This window comes from Eucalyptus grandis, chromosome 8 (assembly GCF_016545825.1).
Source record: "Eucalyptus grandis isolate ANBG69807.140 chromosome 8, ASM1654582v1, whole genome shotgun sequence".
Taxonomy (NCBI): domain Eukaryota; kingdom Viridiplantae; phylum Streptophyta; class Magnoliopsida; order Myrtales; family Myrtaceae; genus Eucalyptus; species Eucalyptus grandis.
The window spans coordinates 65,867,866-65,888,319 of NC_052619.1; the positions used below are offsets into that span (position 1 = coordinate 65,867,866).

Below are 20,454 nucleotides of genomic sequence, written 5' to 3' on the forward strand. Positions count from 1 at the left end.
CCTTGCGTGCGATTTCGATCGATCGGAGGCGACGGCGGTTACGGCGACGACGATGCCGGTGGTTCGTTCGCTGGATCGACCCGATCTAAAGACGACCGGAGATCCGCTTTATCTTTCGCCATTCTCGGACTCGAATCTCTGGGGATCGGGCTCACCGAATCGGTGAGCTCTCTTTCTCTCTCTTTTGATCCGTTAGGGTTTTGGTCTCCGATTTCTCGTTCGCCATTTCGACTCGAACGATTTTCTTTCAACTCGTCTCGCGCACCCCGCTGGAACGGCCGGTTGAGGGATTTGGAGTTTAGGGCTCGACAGCTTCGATCCTTCGCCGATTCATTCAAGGTTGGTATAGTTTCTTCAACGGTAGTTAATCCCCTGTTTATGCTAGCAATAGTTGCTAAGAGAAATGGGATGTGGTTCCATATTGATGCTGCATATGCTGGAAGTGCTTGTATTTGTCTTGAATATCGGCTATACATTGATAGCATTGAAGATGCTGATTCGTTCAACACGAATGCACATGAGTGATGTCTGACAAATTTTGATTGTTCATCTCTCTGGATAAACGTAAATTATACGTTTTCTTATGTCACATGCTGATGAGATTGATGTCTCTGTTTGAAATAATGGCGTTTGTTCCGTTCGATACACGGGAGTGGGGAATTTTGTTATCACTAGTCTTCCATCATCTGTGGTTTTAGAGTATGCTGATTCGAAGGACCGAATCATTTGGATGAATGCGTTTGATTGTCTATGCTCAAATTTTTCCAAGTATCTCGTTTAGATCATGGAACCTGTGTATAGGTTCAGAACTGTCATTGTTGCTCGTCTTGGCAATATTTCCTGGTTATAGATAAAGTCTTTGAACATTATATGTAGTTCAATTGCACATGTACTGCATTACTTTCCTTTCTACCTATATAGAATAGTACGTGAATCATGTAAATATCATTTTTGTTGCTTAGATTCTTGACTGCAGCATGCAGCAATAGATTTTCATATCTACTAGTGGATTCACAATATCTTTAGCGTTTATTCTTGAGGAGCTTTCATCATTAAAAAGAAGAGAAGTACTGCATTGTAAAGATATCCCTGCTCTTGAATTTTTTTTAGAAAAGGATGCATTGCGAATCTGATTAGAATCAATACTTGATTGATTTAGAGTTTGATTACAGTTAGATCTTTTGGTTCTATGATTTTTGAACTTGGATGACAACTGTTCTGCAACCTCGGATTCCTGACAGACCTCTTTGTGCGTATGCCCAGAATTGAGTTAGTATATGTGCTTTTTGGTGCTCGATGTCTTCATGAAAGTCAAAGATGGTTTGATTAGCTTTCTAACGAGCTATAGCACGCCTCGATCCGATATCATTAGCTATCTGAAATCTTCTTCGAAAATTAGGAGATGATTCTGGAAAACTGATATATTGTAGTTTACTGTTATGCATTGTTCGACCTTGACTGTTTTCCCGATTTTCTACTGAATTTTGTACTTGAATTCATAGATCGGTGTCTCATGAAAAGTTGCTTGAAATGTCCTTGGCTACAACATATAATTTTTTCAGAATTTTCTGGAGTTGATTTGATTAGGAAAATGCTCATTAAATCGTCCTTAGTGTGAACTGTCTTGTCTGTGACCTGATTGCTGTTTGCCTTGAATGAGCTAGTAGATGTGTCCAATTGCCTTCGATGTGTTGTAGATATTCATAAAGGGCATTTCAGACTTCGGAAAGACGCATGGCATATCATATTTGAATCTCGTTTGATGTGAATATCATGCATTCATTTGGCTAATTGCAATTGAAATTTGTCATGCATGACATTCTTAGTTCTAAGTCACTTTGCAATGTTAATGACCTGTGTGATTTCTTTGCATTCTGATTCAGGGTTAAATGTTTACCCAAACTTTTTCCGCATTCAACCTTATGTCATGTGCAAGTTTCACATTTTTATGCATTGTCTAGGTGGTCTTACGAACCATTAAACATGCATTGTATTTTGTTTTGTTTGTGACTGACATGCGCGATTTCACAAATATCAATTTTTGACCATCAATTAGATCTTGATTGGACTTGAATCCTATTAGGAAGTCTTAGGATTCATCTTAATCTTTCAGATGATGTTAATTTTGCATCATTTACATACCATTTGATTTAGAAATTTGTTTCTTTCACTTGTATGCACCTATTCATATGTTTCTTAGATTAGGTCTAGATTAGGACCCCGAAGATAGAGAAGGTGTAAGGCGTGAAGATGGTGGAGGTCGATGTCCATTCCGACCATTGTCATGTACTTTTTGTTTTCCCGACACATGTCTCGGGTTTTATGCATTGTATAAAGCCTGACGAGTTGCGGGTTTCCTTTCTTTCTCGTTTGTTTTCTCTTTTATATTTTTTAGGATTGCCTGATAGATTTACTGTTTTTCCTTGATTGCTTACTTAACGTTTTGCAATTTCAATTTCATTGGTTGTTTTCCTTTTTATTTTTAGAAATAAGAATAGCATGAAAATGATCAACCACGCATGATCACTTAGTATAGAAATTGATGATCCTGAAAATATAAAAAGAAACGCATGGACATGTTAGGAAAAGCACAACATACTGTTTAGGTACCGAAAGGGCGCTAATAGCAATATTAGCGTAACCCAAGTCCCCGAACCTAGATATCTGGTTGCGTAGGAATCGAAGGAACACTCCCGACCCTCGATTGGGTTTCTAGCCGACCCCCAAAGTTGAGGCTAGTGGCGACTCCTGTATATTTTTAGGTTGTTAAATACCTAGATCATATAAATAAATCCGCTGTCACGCGGGGTATGAGTTTCGATGAAACTCACTATGGTTTAGCATACTTGATGTGGGAATAACCCAAAGGATGAAGTGATGCCATCCTAATGGGTGAAGCTAACTATCAAGAGGGCTACCATGGTAAAAGTACCCTTAAATTCGATATCCACATTTGACTCCTTTTTTAGGTGTCGCTTATGTGGGTATGGATCGTGACATTCCGCTGTCACGCGGGTACGAGCTTGGGAGAGCTCGCGATCTCGGGGAGTGAACTCATGAGAGGCTTGATCCAAAAGGCGAGGTGATGACGTCTTTTGGAATGCAAGCTATGAGGGAACTTTCGTGATCAAGTACCCCTAAATCCGACCTTTCCCATCCTTGGATATCATTTCGAGGGGGTGGCGAGATCGGGTCGCGACAAGAGGGTTGAAAGAAGGCCCGCAGAGCAAAAACAAGGTATAGTAAAAAACAATTAAAGGCGGTTTTTCAAGAAATAATCTTAGAAAGAGGACATTTATTCGCTCGTATTTTCTTGACGTTGCAAAGAAAATCTAAATTGACCTTCGGCTAGATTGAATTTTTGCAGAAAATTTCTTTGTATAATGTTTTTGTTTGTGATAACTTATGAATTTATCATGACATTTCATTGTTAAAAAAGGATAAAATTGACACTTTTTGCAAATCTTAATTAGGAAAAATCATAGTATCCCTGTTAGAAAGTTAAACAAAAAATATGAAGTCATTAGTTGGAGGGAAACAACGTGTTTATAAAAAGCATATAAAACTCGTTATCAAGCAATGTAAGATATTTCAACATCTCTCACGTGCAAGCCTAACTAGAAGTGGTACATGGAATTTGATTAATGGGGTGGACACACAATGTGAAAGGGATAGCACTTGCCTATAATACCATGTCAAAAAGTTCAACCCAAATGCTTAAGTAACTAGATGGAGTGAGACAACAATAAAGAGTATATAAGACCCGCTATCAAATGATGTAAGATATTTTGACACACCATCTCACATGCAAGCTAGGTTATGAGCAGCACATGAAATTTGATTAACGGGGTGAACACACACGTGAAAGGAATATCGCTTGACTCCGATACCAAATTATAAAATCTGACCTAATAGTTTAAACTATTAAGTGGAGGGAGACCAACTGCATATCAAAAGCATATAAGATCAATTGTTAAGACCTACATGCAAGTGGGATTAGGAGTAGTGCGTTGAATTTGATTAACGGGTGGATATCCCTTGATTCTGGTACCATGTTAAAAAGTCCAATAAAAAAACTTAAACTATTAAGTGAAGGGAAATCAACTGTATAAAGAGCAGATAAAGCTTGTTGTCAAGCGATATAAAAAATCTCAATATTCAATCTTATGTGCAAGCTAGATTATGAGCGGCTCACACGAAAGGAATAACAATTGGCTCTAATATCACGTTAGAAAGTTTAACCAAAATCTTAAATTTTTAAATAAAGGGAGAGCTTATGTATAGAAAGAATATATAAAATTCATTGTTTAATGTGGACAATTCAACAATCCCAAAATCTCTCATAAATTCTAAATTTCATTTTATCTTGCCCTTCTTACATCGAATTGAGTCCATTTCTTAAATAATTCGACTCACATGGTTCCTCTTTTTAACTATTGATTTTCAAGTTTTGCACCTAATTTTTGTTCCATTTTCAAGGGAATATATATATATATGGAAAAATCCAAGTATATAACAATTTTACAACATAACTACATCATCTTCAACTCTAATTTTCTTTTCAAAACACTTAACGATATATACTTTCAAATAATTTGTGCTTAGGATGAGTCTAAAGTACTCTCCAAACCTTTTATTGCAACTAGAACAATTGCACAATGTAGCCTGTCAGAAGCATAAAATTGAGATATTTACAAAAAAATCATAAATTTATTGTACAAATACCTATTCAATCGTAATCATTTTAATTTGGCTAATTTAATCATAATTTTTCTTTTATAATTTACCAATATAACAATTTCAACCAATTTTGTAAGGGAAATTGCTAATATAACGGTCCAATCAATGCCAAATGTTCTCCATGGAATAGCTGGCCATTAGTATAGATAATTTTTGCAATTATTTTAATTTTTTGAGTTTTTTTTCCTTTTTCCCTAATTTCATTAGCTAGTTGCCCTTCCACAGATGAGGACCAACAAAGGCTGCCTTCACTAAGGTTGCCTTAGCCAAATTTGGCCAGGCTACCCTCACCAAAGGCTGGCAAGGGCAACCTTCACTTTTGGTTGGTGGAGAATTGTTGAGGCCCCAACAACTCGTAAAGGGAAATAGGAAAAATTAGAAAGAAATAAAATAAAATAAAACATGCCAAATTTCGTTTTTAAAATTCAAAAAATTGTCCACATCCGCACTGTTGGTGCATTGCCAGCAAATTTTGATTGAAAAAACTATATTAACCAATCATTAAAGTTTTGGGGCTTAATTGGCCAAAAAAACTTAGGATTGAATTGTCATATATACAATAAATTTATGACTTTTTTATAATTGAATGCATGCCCTAAGCTTCCTCATATCTCATATCTTTTTTTGATAACTACTAATATCCCTATTACTATTACTGTGCCGATGTGCATAAATTACACAACAACATACAACAACGAGGAGTTGACTGATTTCAAGGTAGACTGGTCCTTACCTTTGAATTGGGAATCAATCGACGGCTCTTGATTCCAAAAATTTGGAAACGAAAACCAAATCAATAAGGACCGGTTTGACCCAACGTGGCTCTTGAGAAACGGGAACAAACACAGCCGTCCACCTTTTGTTCTTTGAATGATTTAAAAATAAAAAGGTGGCATGTCTTGTCCTTCGCGAATTAATTGTGGGACACGTTTTAGGATGACTAAAAGTTAACAAAAATAAAAATAAAAATAAAATTGAAAAATAAGCCCAAGTGTGAGATCCTACATCAAGTAGTGGGATTATATATATACACACACTTTATGGTTTATTATAACATATTCAATGTTGTTGGATAAAAAAGAAGAAATAAGTGGAGGTATTCAATAGTCTTGGTTCAGTTTGATTCCATCCCAAAACCACATTGATTCCAATTTTAGGAATTAGGAACCGGACCGGTTCATACGGGAATCGCTCAAAACTGACTTGAGTGGTGCTCGCCCTTACAATGGCCACGTCATTTTTCGGCGAACTAGTAGGTGTTTTCTTCTTTTATTGGATATATTCTTAAAACTCCAATTGCTTTCTCCAACTTGAGTTGAGGAGATATTAGAGATAACTTAGATATTTCTTTGATGTATATTAAAGATAATTAGGATATTTTCTTTGATTCTCATTGTCTCTCAAGGTTATTCATATATTATTGTATTTGTTTTAATTCTCCGGTTCATGTATCTTTTCATAAGAATCCATTGAAATATTCAAAAATTTCACATTTCTTATGCGTGGGATAATCTAAGTTTTTCCAACAAAAAAAAAAAAAAAAGCAAAACCCGAAGAAGAGGAGCTTCACGTTTTCCATATCAATCGGTATGAAATCAGTGACCAGCCCTACGCGTCTTCATCAGTTGATGAGAGAGAGTCCTTTAAGGATTCTCCAGACCAGATTGAGTCAAGGGATCGATGAAGAATTATACCTAGAATAGTTCCCTTAAACCCCCCATCAGATTCACGATAAACATGCCCAATAAAGCATTATGTGCCACGCAAGACATGAGATCTGAATAATTTGGAATGGCTTGATCATATCTCCTTCTCGTACGCAATCCCGATAATCACTCCATCTCCCTCATTGATTTTTGCAGGGTCTGGTGACGCAAAAGGGGCCCTTCCTTACTGTCAACATCTCTCCCTAATTTAAGCAGAAATTTTGCCATTTCCCCTCCTTCCATTACCCCGTGAGATTATCATGTAGCTTTTGTAATATCGCCAAAATAACTTAACATACACTCATTGATTTCCTAAACAAGTGCATTCCTAGTCATCATCAATAATTAGCAAAGTACAAAGGTCCGGTGAAACTTCGCCGGCACATAAAATTAGAGGTGATAATTCCTGACATAACATGAGAAAACGACTTAGATGCAACATAAATTTATCAATGAGAAATTGGAATTTGGTGTGATGCGGCTTTACTCAAAACCGACATAACATGACACTTTGAAAGTAAATTGAAGTTTTTTTTATTATTGACATGGAAGGACACGAGTGGTTGACACGGACACATAACACAAGAATATGAATTGCCAGCCCTACGTGTCATGGGAGGTAACCATTACATGATTTTGTTGTTTTTATACCTGTAAAGCTTTCGACCAAAAGAAAAATAAAAAACTGTAAAGGTGGGGCACATGCGGGAAATTTAAGGAATCAACGTGGCTGGATTCGATTCAGGATGCGTTTCGGAGGAAGACATACGATAAGTTCCGACTTTCAAAAGTTCAGAATCAGCGAGCACATGCTCGACTTTGGGATGTACCTTGCATCCTCTACCCTGAAAAGTGTTGTACCTTCTACAGGGACACCTGGTAGATTGCAAAATATTTTTAAAAAGCACATTATTTGTAAAATAAACTATACCTAAGTTTTGTGATTTTATATCTCTTACTAGACTCGAGAGGTTGTATTATTATATTAAAGACATTGATTTTTCTACACGTTATTAGCACAACGTTGTTACATTTTATGATGACTTTGTATTAGTATTGATATGGACATGCGTTCTCCATTGGGCAATGTCAAGAAAGTTATCACCCTTAAACAGCTAAATGGGGTTTCCCTCTCTCCTTGCCAATCATCGCAATATGATGAGCAAGGCCACTTATTCTAGGTTTCCTATGATTGAAAGCCTTCAAGAGATTGGGTTACATTTACACATTTGTGCGCTTGAACTCACTCGATATCAATTAAGGTTTTGGGGCAAACTACATCAAATCACAAAATGATAGCCAAGTGTTCGATCTTCTGCTTGTTCCGGATCCATCCCAACATTGCACCATGTTCTGATTGAATGTTTAATCATTGAAATTTAATAGTTTTCGTTAGTAAAACGTCACCCTTCATGGGGCCTCCCATTCGACACGTAACCTAAGTTTCCTAGAGTCCCTTTCACACATTATTTGCAAACAATAATGGAAGTTCGCATCCATCAGAAGTCATGCTATCATCTTGCCATTTACACAGCAAAAGCGACCGTAATTAGGGAAGCTAGAACTTGAAAACTTTTAGTCCATATTCACTAGTCGAATGCAATAATAGTATCGTACCATATGATCAATCACTTCACAGCTCACCAACTTTTCCATCGCCGAAAAACCGCATTGAAACCGGACTACTTTTGAGGGTGACACTCGGTTCGGAAATTCCGTGAAAGTGCCGAGGTTTTCGTGTCCTCGCGTCCGGAACTATATTGAAGCTTCACACGACTTGGTAGGAGGACACAATAAGCAAGCGCATCAGCTCACGTTTCGCGAAACCACCGCGTTTGTGAAAATCCTCATGTTGTCAACGCGATGCGTACGCCAAACAACCGCACGATATGGTAAAAGAAGGAGAAACCACAGGGGTTAATGAATGTTGCATGTGAAAATATCTTATCTCGACCCTCCTCCACCACCTGGCAAATCCCGAAACCACTTCCCGAGTTCCAACCATCCATGCATGCGAGCCCCAACAACCTCATTCATCGCCCAACCAAGAAACATAAATGCGCAAAAAGAACCCATCATTTTGTTCTGTACATGGTCATCACCCTTCTCGTCCTATCATGCCTCACGCAACCGCAAGGCGCATGTGCACGAGGCTTGAAGAACGAAAAAGCCAAAGCGGGGAGATGCCATGAACGCGCACGCACGAAACCTCTAGAGCTCTTCCACATGAAGGGCGCGCAAAGAAGAGCGCTACGAGACAAACAATTACCATTATAAAACAATAATACTAGAGAGAGAAGGGGGGAGGGCTAAATTAGGGCCGAGCCAGCAAGGCGTGTTTGGCTCGGGGTTTTTGAGTGCGGGGGGGAGTCAGCAAGCAGTGTTGGTTCGGGGTTTTTGAATGCGGGGGGGAGGAGAAAGAAAACGGCTAAAAGACAATGAAAAAATCGCGGAACCAAAGTGTAATTTTCGGAGAGGTCACGTGAACGAAGCATCAGCTGCATTACGCGGAGGACAGCTTTGCGGTGGGGAGTAACGTAACAATGCTTCGCGCACCGATCACCACTCGCCCGGGGCGCGTGGCGCCCCCGCGCCGCCCCAGAGGGCCTCCGCCTCGCGGCGGGGGAAATCGAAATATAATTGAGGGAGGTACGGCCGGTCGCGTCCGCACGACTTTCGACCCCGACATTCGTGGCCAAGGAGCTGTACGGGCACGCGAGGAGGGAGGCACGTGGGGCGACGAGGAGGAGGAGGAGGAAGGAGGGGCTGGAGCCTGGTGCTGCTGCGGAGAGAATGATTTTGTGGTACGCTACCTACTAGTCCTCCACTTGTCATGCGAGCACTATGAATTCAATACGCATATTCTCTCTCTCTCTCTCTCTCTCTCTCTCTCTCTCTCTCTCTCTCTCTCTCTCTCTGTGGCGCGCATACACGCACACACGGCAACCCCCATTTTTCTCCTGTGCCTAGTGGGATGCAATATTGTGTGTGTGTGTGTATAAAGCCGAGCCATCCCTCGGATGGTTTTCATCGAAAGTTAGTGAGAGAGTCGGAGGAGAGGGAGGGAGAGGGAGAGAGAGAAAGAGAGAAAGAAGAACCAGGGTTTCTCTCCAAACCCTGCTTTCTTTTCTTGGTCTTTGCTTTGGAGAGAGGAGAGGATTTCTCACGGTCGGAGGTGGAAAATGGACTTCTCGATCTTCATTTTCGGTATCCTAGGTAAAGAAGGAAGAAACCAGAAGCTCTTCGCCCTTCATCTCCATGTGCTTCTTCTTCTTCGCAATAATGCTGCTTGCTTGCGCCATTTCCTTTCATCCCATCCATCTTCATATGGTCTACATTCGTTTTTTTTTTTTCCGCTTGATGAATCGTTCGTATTAGTATCTTTAGGATGATGGTTAGCAGGTCATTCTCTTGTTTTCTTCTTCTTGTCGTTTGGTAACTCTCTCTTCCAAAACCTCATTCTTTCTCTTTCTATCATTTGCAAAACACACGTGAAGCAACAACCAAAATCACAAAGAAAATGGGAAAATTTTTCCCGGTGCACTAATCTTGACACCACTCTTCACATGGAGTTTTTCTCTCTTTTGATGATACAAACCCCGCTCGGAATCAAACTTCCAGCAACCTTTTCAGTCTCTTGGACTTTTGCCAACTTTTTCACAACCCTTTTGGCCATTTCCTCCGACGATTTTTGTTTTCACTCTAGCGCACTTTTAGAATTAGATTTAAATGCTGAAGCCAATAAGCTAGTGTCCGTCGTAAACTTATGGGTCCGTCTTCAAGTTGTTGCAACTAACGTGGGATTTATATTGTCTTGAGTCGATTTGCATTTCGTGGGAATTCATTCTTTTCATCTTTTGGCTATATCGTGTGTATACAAAGGTTATACAACGACATGCAACATGATTTAGTTCGAGTTCTGTTCAACCACACCGTATGTGCTCCGCACTTAGATTAGTAAATGACTAATGTTGCTTTTCTTCTTCTTTAATTTTAACCCTAGCAAAAAGAGCATTTTCATCTGCACCGCGCTTGCACAGAATAATCTAACGTTTGTGCTTTTCTTTTGCAATTGATGATAGGAAACATTGTCTCCTTCTTCGTCTTCTTGGCTCCAATGTAAGTAATCATTTTTTTCTTTGAAGTTCTTTACCTTCATTGGGATGAAGATAGTCTTATTTTATTTGATCCCGATACAATAACTACTGATTCTTTTTCTCTTCTCCTGTTGCAGGCCGACATTTTACAGAATCTACAGGAACAAATCGACTGAGGAATTCTAATCAATACCATATTTGGTCGCTCTATTCAGCTCCATGCTCTGGCTTTACTACGCATTCCTCAAAGGACACTCCTTCCTTCTCATCACCATTAACTCCTTTGGATGTGTCATAGAGATGGTGTACATTGCCATCTACATTGCTTATGCGCTCACAGCTGCTAGGGTACGTATTAATCATTAGACGATGCAACACTCATATTCCGATCACAATGAACCAATAAGCTTGCTAGGAAACTTTCTTTGGGGATTCATGTGATCTATACAATGAAAGGAAATACGTTTGACAAAAAAAAAAAACTAAAATTTTAAGAACACAATAAATCCCATTAGTAGTTTAGGACTGAGTGTGTTAACCGAACGTGTTTTGCGCTATCCATCCTTGCCATCTAAAAGCTCTCTTTTTCCCCTATATCTCTAACTATCTTGTGTTTGTTCTGACTTAATGATTTTGATTACTGCAGAACTCCACGATCAAGCTCTTTGCTCTGATGAACATGGGATTGTTCTCTCTCCTAATTCTCATCACGCACTTCATTCCGAACGATGATGCACGCGCCATGGTGTTCGGATGGATCTGCACGACAATTTCCGTGAGCGTCTTTGCTGCGCCGTTAAGCATTGTGGTGCGCACTTAAAAAATCCAATTTCTCACTTCCCAAATTCTCATATCTAACCACGGAAAACGCATTTTAATCTTCTCTCTTTCTTTTTTTTTCCCTATTCTGGTCTTCTTAGGCACGAGTTGTGCGAACAAAGAGCGTGGAGTTCATGCCCTTCTCTCTGTCGTTCTTTCTAACTTTGAGCGCCATCATGTGGTTCGGCTACGGTTTCTTCCAAAAGGACTGGTGCATTATGGTAAGGGATCCCCATTTTCGAAAAATTAAATTAACGATCGTTAAGGATCACTTTACTTTGCATTCGAACTGTATGTTTTGTCGTAATGTGCATTGGGGTAGTGTAGGTCCATATATTTGTTCAGCATCACTTTTGGGTTCGGCTAAATTTGCTATATAACATGTTGCGTTGGCACGTCATTAATGGGCTAATAAGACTAATTAAATTTTCAAGAAAAGCTAATAAGAGCATATGCGGGCATGTCCATAGACATCTGTATACATTTTGTGTGATTAGACTTTACTCTTCAAGTTGTTCGGGTAGGATGAATTTACGTAATTATTTAGCATGTTAATAATTTTCGGTTTTTTTTCTTCATATTATACCATTGTCTCATTTCTTGCATTGAGTTCATAATATCTATTTTTGGAAAAAAAAAAAAGGTTAAATAATATCGACCAAGTAGGACACATTATTAATGATTATGATTATTGGAAGATTGAAAACTTTATATTTGAAAAATGGACCGACGCAAGAATATTTAACAAAACTTAAGTACATGACTTTGGGAAAAAAAAATTGGTGTGAAATTTTAGATTCTCGAATGGTTAATCGATGTAAACACATAAATCCAATATCTTTATAACTGTTACGGATGAAGATTATGTGATGAATGCGAATGCACGTCGTCGATTATACCGATACTAAGCCTTGGGTTAGACAGAAATGTTTTGTCAAGTTTTAACGTAAGTTTCGGCCGAACTTAGAGAATATTCTTGACCTTGACATGCAGATACCGAACATCGTGGGCTTTGTCTTGGGACTGTCTCAGATGGTCGTGTACGGATACTACAGAAACAATGAGGTCATGGACGAGAAGCTCCCGCAACACGTCGCCATCACCGTCGTTCGCCCCCCACCAGGAGGAGTCTCTGAAGTCCGCCCTGTCACCGATGAAATCTCGCCCCCCATCGACCGCGGTGAAGCCCGAGCAGATGAGCAACAGCCACAGCCATCACAACTGCCGAAGGGTGCCATGGAAGTGGTAGTTTCTGGCGATGACCTGGAGTCTGATCAGCCAAGTTAAGTTGGCTCAGGCCCAACTTACCATCGAGCGGGGCTTTAATTAAGAATGTGAAGGCTCAAATTAGCGTCGATCTATCCTCCTCTCCATGATGATCCTATTTGCTCTATCAATGTCTCTCTCTATCCGTCTCTTTTGTTCAGTTGATGTACAATTGTGTGAACGAGAAAGTCCTCCGACAATCTCTCAGAAGTGTATTCATTATTCCGTTTTCTAATTAATGAATAAATTAATTACTAGTAAATTCGATGATGCTCGTGTTGAATTGCCTAATTGCCTAAACTCACTTGTATAGATCAATGTGAACTAAACCCAAAATTTAGTCTGTTGGTTTATAGATTTGGGTTCGGTTTAACCAAGCCATTCAACCATATCCAACTTCAATCTCGATTTGCTTATTCTCAAAACTGCTAAATTAGAGTGCTATACCAAAAAGAAAAAAAAAAAGTAGATGCCTTAAAAGAGCCAAAGTCGATTTGGTGTATTTGATATAACTCCAATTATATTGGCATCGCCGGATCAAACTCTATGAATGAAGAGCACACTCTTTTCACAACTGCCGGGGTCTATTGCGAAAAAAGAAAACCGAGATAAGATTGGGAACCTTCCACACTTCGATACTTTGAAGCCATACTAATTGTTCTCCCATAGTTTCTCTCGTTTCGTTGCAAATCCAAGAAACGCCTCCTTCGACTCCCGGCATCTAAGTCATGATCATCTCGCCAATGCCGCCACAATCTTTTCATTTAAATTAAGATCACGTACAAATCTTACACAGTTTTACAAAATTGTTAATTTCAAGCATTCAAACCGGTCTTAAATCGGTTTCTTTTGTAGTGTCAAGTAAGTGCTGGACATAGAATCCCACATCACTGGGAAACACCTCCAAATCATTGATTTGGAATCGGAAAGGTGTCCAATCTAATCCCAATCAAACCCAGCATGCAATTTATCTAATAACTAAAAGTTCCAAGGCTCAGCCTAACTTACAATTCCCACCGAAATGCTAAACCATGAAACCGGGACAGCTCTGATAGGAATAATTCAACGTCATATACAATGATCACTAATGCAATCAGTGAACGCTGCGTACGGCACTTCAGCATATGAATTATATTCCAGCAAAAAGATAACTTTACACGCTTTGAGAAACCAAGATACCAGAATCTGAAACTACTTACCCTCAGCGATGACTCTCACTCCATCATCCAATTCGCGCTTCGACCCGAAAACCCGAGAAACCAGCCCCACCACCTTCGCCTCCGAACCCGACACCCGCCGACCCATCAAGACCTGGAATAGTTCCCTTAAACCCCCCATCAGATTCACGATAAACATGCCCAATAAGGCATTATGTGCCACGCACGAAATGAGATCTGAATGATTTTAAAAGGCCAGCCCTATGTGTCACGGGAGGTAACCATTACACGATTTTGTTGCTTTTAAACCTGTAAAGCTTTCGACTAAAAGAAAAAAAAAAAAAGCCTGTAAAGGTGGGGTACTTGCGGGGAAATTTAAGGAATCAACATGCTGGATTCGATTCAGGGATGCGAATCAGTGAGCACATGCTCGACTTTAGGATGTCGCTTGCATCCTCTACCCTGAAAAGTGCTGCACCTTCTACAAGGACACCTGATAGACTGCAAAATATTTTTAAAAAGGACATTATTTGTAAAATAAACTGTACCTAAGTCTTGTGATTTTATATATATTACTAGACTCGTGGGGTTATATTATTATACTAAAGACATCAATTTTTCTACGCGACTAACACACAACATCGTTACATTTTATTATGTCGACCTAGTCTTTTAGTATTGACATGGACATGCATTCTCTATCGGGCAACATAAAGAAAGATGCCATCCTTAAATAGCTAAATGGATTCTCCTCTTCTCTTTGCCAATCATGGCGATAGGATGAACAAGGCCACCTAACTTACAATTCCCACCGAAATGCTAAACCATGAAACCGGGACAGCTCTGATAGGAATAATTCAACGTCATATACAATGATGACTAATGCAATCAGTGAACGCTGCGTACGGCACTTCAGCATATGAATTATATTCCAGCAAAAAGATAACTTTACACGCTTTGAGAAACCAAGATACCAGAATCTGAGACTACTTACCCTCAGCGATGACTCTCACTCCATCATCCAATTCGCGCTTCGACCCGAAAACCCGAGAAACCAGCCCCACCACCTTCGCCTCCGAACCCGACACCCTCCGACCCGTCAAGCCCTGCTCCATCGCGTTCCCGTACCCCACGATGCTGGGCAACCTCTGCAGCGTCCCGAGGTCGGCGATGATCGCCAGGTCCACCTCCATCACCGAGAAGAACGCGTCCTCCGTGCAGTACCTCACGTCGCACGCGGTGGCGACATTGACGCCGCCCCCGACGCACGCCCCGTGGACGGCGGCGATCACCGGCTTGCGACAACGCTCGATGGCCGTCACCGCGTCCTGTAGGGTCTTGATGTCCCGGAGGAGCCGCTCCCCGGCGCGGCTGCGGTCGCCGGGTGTGGGGGAGGAGTCGAGGGCGGCGAGGTCGATGCCGGAGCAGAAGTGGTGGCCGGCGCCGGAGCGGACGACGACGAGGGCGTCGGGGTTGTGGTCGAGGGAGTCGAGGGAGAGGGCGTTGCGGGAGGAAGGGCGGTTGAGGCGGAGGTGGAAGACGGCGGAGCCGGGGCTGGCTCGGAGGATTTCCAGGGTCTTGAATTTCTCCATTTTCCGGTCGAGGAAGACGATGAAGATCGGGAAAGAGACGAGGTTTCTCAGCTCACCTCGGAGCTGGAGAAGGAACGGGTCGCTTTGTTTGTCGGGACTGTTCTTTTTGGGCCGAGCCAGGTAGACCGTGGGCCGGGCAAGGGATGGGCCGGATTCGGGTCGGGTTTTTGGGTTAGACATATATCTTGTGCGAAATGCTCACTTCGAGTTATTTAGGAGTAATGTAACCTCGTACTCTGAGTATATATATATATATATATATATTACACATTGAGAGAATGTTGATATATACATAACAAGGTGATTGTAGAGAAGGCGAATGACGATGATGCATAAATTTCACGGGCCCTCACAAAGTCAATTCTTAAATTTCATTGCTAGTAATTTGTCCTTTCTAATGGCGAAAAAGAATTGTTACTTTTTAATCCCCATGATTAGCACAATTGGTTGAGGTGCCATGGGATTTTCAGCTTATGAACTAGAGAGTGGAGATCACTTGTTCGAATCCCACAAACTATACATAAGTTGTTTTTGGTCGAGGGTCACTATCCACCAAAACACAAGGTCTGAATTTAATCGGTTTATGAGACTTCGAGATATTCTCGTGAATTTCTAGATAGTCATTCTATTTGCTTAATTTATTGATTTTGTATATCATAACAAATTTAGTAAGGATGATTGAAAAGTTGGATGATTAGATGTGATTAACTCATGCCTGGGTGACTCCATCGACATCAAGATTATATTAACGGATTGATACTGGTGCATCTAACTACTACAAGAAAAACAAGTGACAACAGAAATGGTTAAATCGATCGAGGAAATGAAAAGTGATGAATATGGCTGCAAAAAAATACGAAGTGCCTCTCTCATTTTGCCAAGGCTAGCAAAGCTTCATCGATCCTAAATTTAGTGTTTTGGGGAAAAACTATAGTCTTAATTCTCGAACATCTTTTTGAAGAAGGCAAGCAAACCCTTCCCAATATCATCACTTCCTTAATTTTTCCCATTGATTTAAGATTTCAAGTAATTATCCACGTTAATTAAAGTGTCACATGTCCTTTATTTATGGGATTTTAACAAGATCCGTATTCATGTAGTCTCCCTTCATCTACTTAATTTTGAAATTTTAAATTAAAGTTTCTAACTTTGGACTGATACATCTAGAACAAGCAAGTACTCAATGAATGTGTTATATATACTAAATTGTATCTAGACCTTACATCGAATGAGACCTACTGGATCCGACGATCATTGACCGTAATCCAAAACTAGTTCAAAGCATGTTCTTGATGGAAAAATTATCAATAAAATTTATGAATGTACTATATAGATGTCAATTTAGTCTTAAAACTTTTAATTGATCAATTTTTTATTTTTTTGATACCCAAGGAATCCCATACAACGGGCAACCGGCAGGTAAACCTTGGGATGACGCTAGCAAAAGACTCACCACCCCGACGTCGTGCTTAAGACCCTGTGTGTCCTGCAGGATTTGAACTCCTCCATCCTAGGTAGACGAGCTCTTATCCAACTAGGCCACCGCAGGCGGTGGTTGACCAATTTCATTTTAGAAAATTTGAGATTTGTCAATTTTGGCTAAAAATAGCTAAAATGGACTCTAGATGTTCAACATGGCATGTCGGCCAACACTAACGTTGGAATTTTTTTTTTCCTAAAATTTTTTAATATTTTACGTTTTTTTTTTCAATTTTTACTTTTATTTTATTTTAAATTTCCCTTCGCCAGTCTATAGCCTCATCGGTCATAATGAAGGTGTCATCTCCGTTCATCTTCAGTCTCCTTGGGGCAAGCAGTGAGTGATCTTGAATTGTTGACAAACTCTGTCCATCATAGCATTGTCCAAGTTCGGCGCATTATCTATGATGATTTCGTGTGGAACCCCATATCGACAAATTTTGTTGGGATTGAAAAATTTCTCTACTCTAACTTTTGGAATAGTTTTGTAGGATGTTGCCTCAATCTGTCATAACCTAATTAGACTAGTGCCATCAAGGGTCAGACGGTGACCCTTGCGGACCCACAATTAAAAAAAAAAAAGAAAAAAAAAAAAGAAAGAGAGAGATACAGAAGAAAAGAAAAAAAATGAAAAATTGTAAAAAAAAATTGCAAAAATTGTTCATTTCACATAGGATGGCTAGTGTCCATTTAAATAATTATCAATAAAAATTAGTCAGATAACTGCATTAGTAAATTATCAAAATATTTAAAATTAAGTTGATCAAATTAAAATGTTTGTGACTGAATTGAAATACCTATAATAGATTTAAGAATTTTTTGATAACTATCCCCATTTTTATCCATGTTCACTAATTTAAATATATGTACACATCATCCTTCTAAGCTAGCAAAACATGCTGTGATGCATGTTTTTAACACATGCAAGTTGTTTCTAATAGCTTATTTAAGTGAACGTGAAGCTTACATTGGACGAAACAAGGGGTAGTCAAAAACAATTAAAGGCTGCCTTTCAAGAAATAATCTTAGAAAGAGGACATTTATTCGCTCATATTCTCTTGACATTGCAAAGAAAATCTAAATTGACCTTCGGCCAGATTGAATATTTGTAGAAAATTTCTTTGTATAATGTTTTTGTTTGTGATAACTTATGAATTTATCATGATATTTCATTGTTAAAAATGGATAAAATTGACACCTTTTGCAAATCTTAATTAGGAAAAATCATATTGTCCCTGTTAAAAAGTTAAACCAAAAAAAGTAAGTCATTAGTTGGAGGGAAACAATGTGTTTATAAAGAGCATATAAAACTTGTTATCAAGCAATGTAAGATATTTCAACATCTGCTCTCACTTGCAAAGCCTAATTAGAAGTGGCACATGGAATTTGATTAATGGGGTGGACACACAATGCGAAAGGGATAGCACTTGCCTATAATACCATGTCAAAAAAGTTCAACCCCAATGCTTAAGTAACTAGATAGAGTGAGACAACAATAAAGAGTATATAAGACCCGCTATCAAATGATGTAAGATATTTTGACACACCATCTCACATGCAAGCTTGGTTATGAGCGGCACATGGAATTTGATTAACAGGGTGAACACACATGCGAAAGGAATATCGCTTGACTCCGATACCATATTATAAAATTTAACCTAATAGTTTAAACTATTATGTGGGGGGAGACCAACTGCATATCAAAAGCATATAAGATCGATTGTTAAGACCTACATGCAAGTGGGATCAGGAATAGCGTGTAGAATTTGATTAACGGGTGGATATCCCTCGACTTTGGTACCACGTTAAAAAGTCCAATAAAAATACTTAAACTATTAAGTGAAGGGCAGAAGTACACCACAAGTGCCATAACAAGCACGCGGCCACAGGACACTTAAGTGCCATAACTTCAAAACGGTACACTTAAGTGCCACTTTTTTTTTTCGAGTGGGACACTTAAGTGCCACCTCCGGCGACCCTTGCCGGAAATCCTACGTGGCAATATTTTATTATTATTTTTTGCCTACGTGGCTCGCCGGAGCTCCAAATCAGCATAAAAATTTAAAAAAAAAAATTTAAAAATTTTAAAAAAGTAAATTTTAAAAATTAAAAAAAAAAAAAAGAAAATTAAAAAATTTTAATTTTAAAAAATTAAAAAAATTAAAAAAATAAGAAAATTTAAAAATTTTAATTTAAAAAATTTAAAAATTTAAAAATTTTAAAAAATTTAAAAATTTTAAAAAATTTTAAAAAATTTTAAAAATTAAAAAAAAAAGAAAATTTTAAAAATTAAAAAAAAAAGGGGGTGGGGAGGCGACAGCGGCGGAGGTGGCGGCGGTGAGGGAGCCGGCGGCGGCGGCAAGGGAGCCGTCCCGTTCGGCCTCCCACCCCCCTCCCCCTTTTTTACAATTTTTTTAATTTTTTCTTAATTTTTAAAAAATTTTAAAATTTTCTTAATTTTTAAAAAATTTTAAAATTTTCTTAATTTAAAAAAAAATTTAAATTTTCTTAATTTTTTAAAATTTTTGAAAATTTTCTTAATTTTTAAAATTTTTTAAAATTTTTAAAATTTTCTTAATTTTTTAATTTTTTTTTTAATTTTCTTATTTTTTAAAATTTTTAAAATTTTAAAATTTTTCTTAATTTTTAAAATTTTTAAAATTTTCTTAATTTTTAAAATTTTTCTTAATTTTTTAAAATTTTTTGAATATTTTAAATCTAATTTAATTAATTTATATACTATTATTTACACGTGGACGTGAAACGGCGTCGTTTTTGCATTTTCTCCGCCACGTCGGCGTGCAAAACGACGCCGTTTTGGACCGAGCTTCGCCGGAAAGTCGCCACGTCAGCCATTTGGCCGGATTTTCGCCGGAGTGGCACTTAAGTGTCCCATTTTACTCCGATGATGGCACTTAAGTGTACCATTTTAAAGTTATGGCGCTTAGTGTGTCGGCGCTTAGTTGACTCGGGTGTCCCGCACTCTAAGTGAAGGGAAATCAAATGTATAAAGAGCATATAAAGCCTATTGTCAAGCGATAAAAAATATCTCCACATTCAATCTTACGTGCAAGCTAGATTATGAGCGGCTCACACGAAAGGAATAACATTTGGCTCTAATATCACATTAGAATATTCAACCAAAATCTTAAACTTTTAATAGAGGGAGAGCATATGTATATAAAGAATATATAAAATAAAATTCATTATTTAGCAATGTGGACATTTCAACAATCCCAAAATCTCTTATAAATTCTAAACTACATTTTATCTTGCCCTTCTTACATCGAATTGAGTCCATTTCTTAAATAATTCAACTCACATGGTTCCTCTTTTTAACTATTGATTTTCAAGTTTTGCACATAATCTTTGTTCCTTTTTAGGGGGGAATATAATTTTTTTTTTTTGGAAAAATCCAATTATTTAACAATTTTACAACATAACTACATCATATTCAATTCTATTTTTCTTTTCAAAACACTTAACAATATACACTTCCAAATAATTTGTGCTTGGGATGGGTCTAAAGTACTCTCCAGACCTTTTATTGCAACCAGAACAATTGCACAATGTAGCATGTCATAAGCATAAAATTAAG

The 20,454-nt window shown here is 38.6% G+C and overlaps 2 protein-coding genes across 2 annotated transcripts; one reads left to right on the top strand and one right to left on the bottom strand.

Moving 5' to 3' along the window:
- The first annotated feature begins 9,628 nt into the window (after positions 1-9,628).
- On the top strand, positions 9,629-12,649 carry LOC104415645 (bidirectional sugar transporter N3). Its single transcript, XM_010026971.3, is given in 6 exon segments — positions 9,629-9,662; positions 10,529-10,565; positions 10,681-10,891; positions 11,190-11,351; positions 11,464-11,583; positions 12,356-12,649. Coding segments are annotated over 6 exon segments (858 nt in total).
- A 1,170-nt stretch (positions 12,650-13,819) lies between these two features.
- On the bottom strand, positions 13,820-15,430 carry LOC104417735 (delta(3,5)-Delta(2,4)-dienoyl-CoA isomerase, peroxisomal). Its single transcript, XM_039300257.1, has 2 exons — positions 14,780-15,430; positions 13,820-14,022 (listed from the first exon to the last, which is right to left on the bottom strand). The coding sequence occupies exons 1-2, from the start codon at positions 15,375-15,377 to the stop codon at positions 13,820-13,822; spliced, it is 801 nt and encodes a 266-aa protein (XP_039156191.1). The 5' UTR covers positions 15,378-15,430.
- Between the last annotated feature and the right edge of the window lie 5,024 nt (positions 15,431-20,454).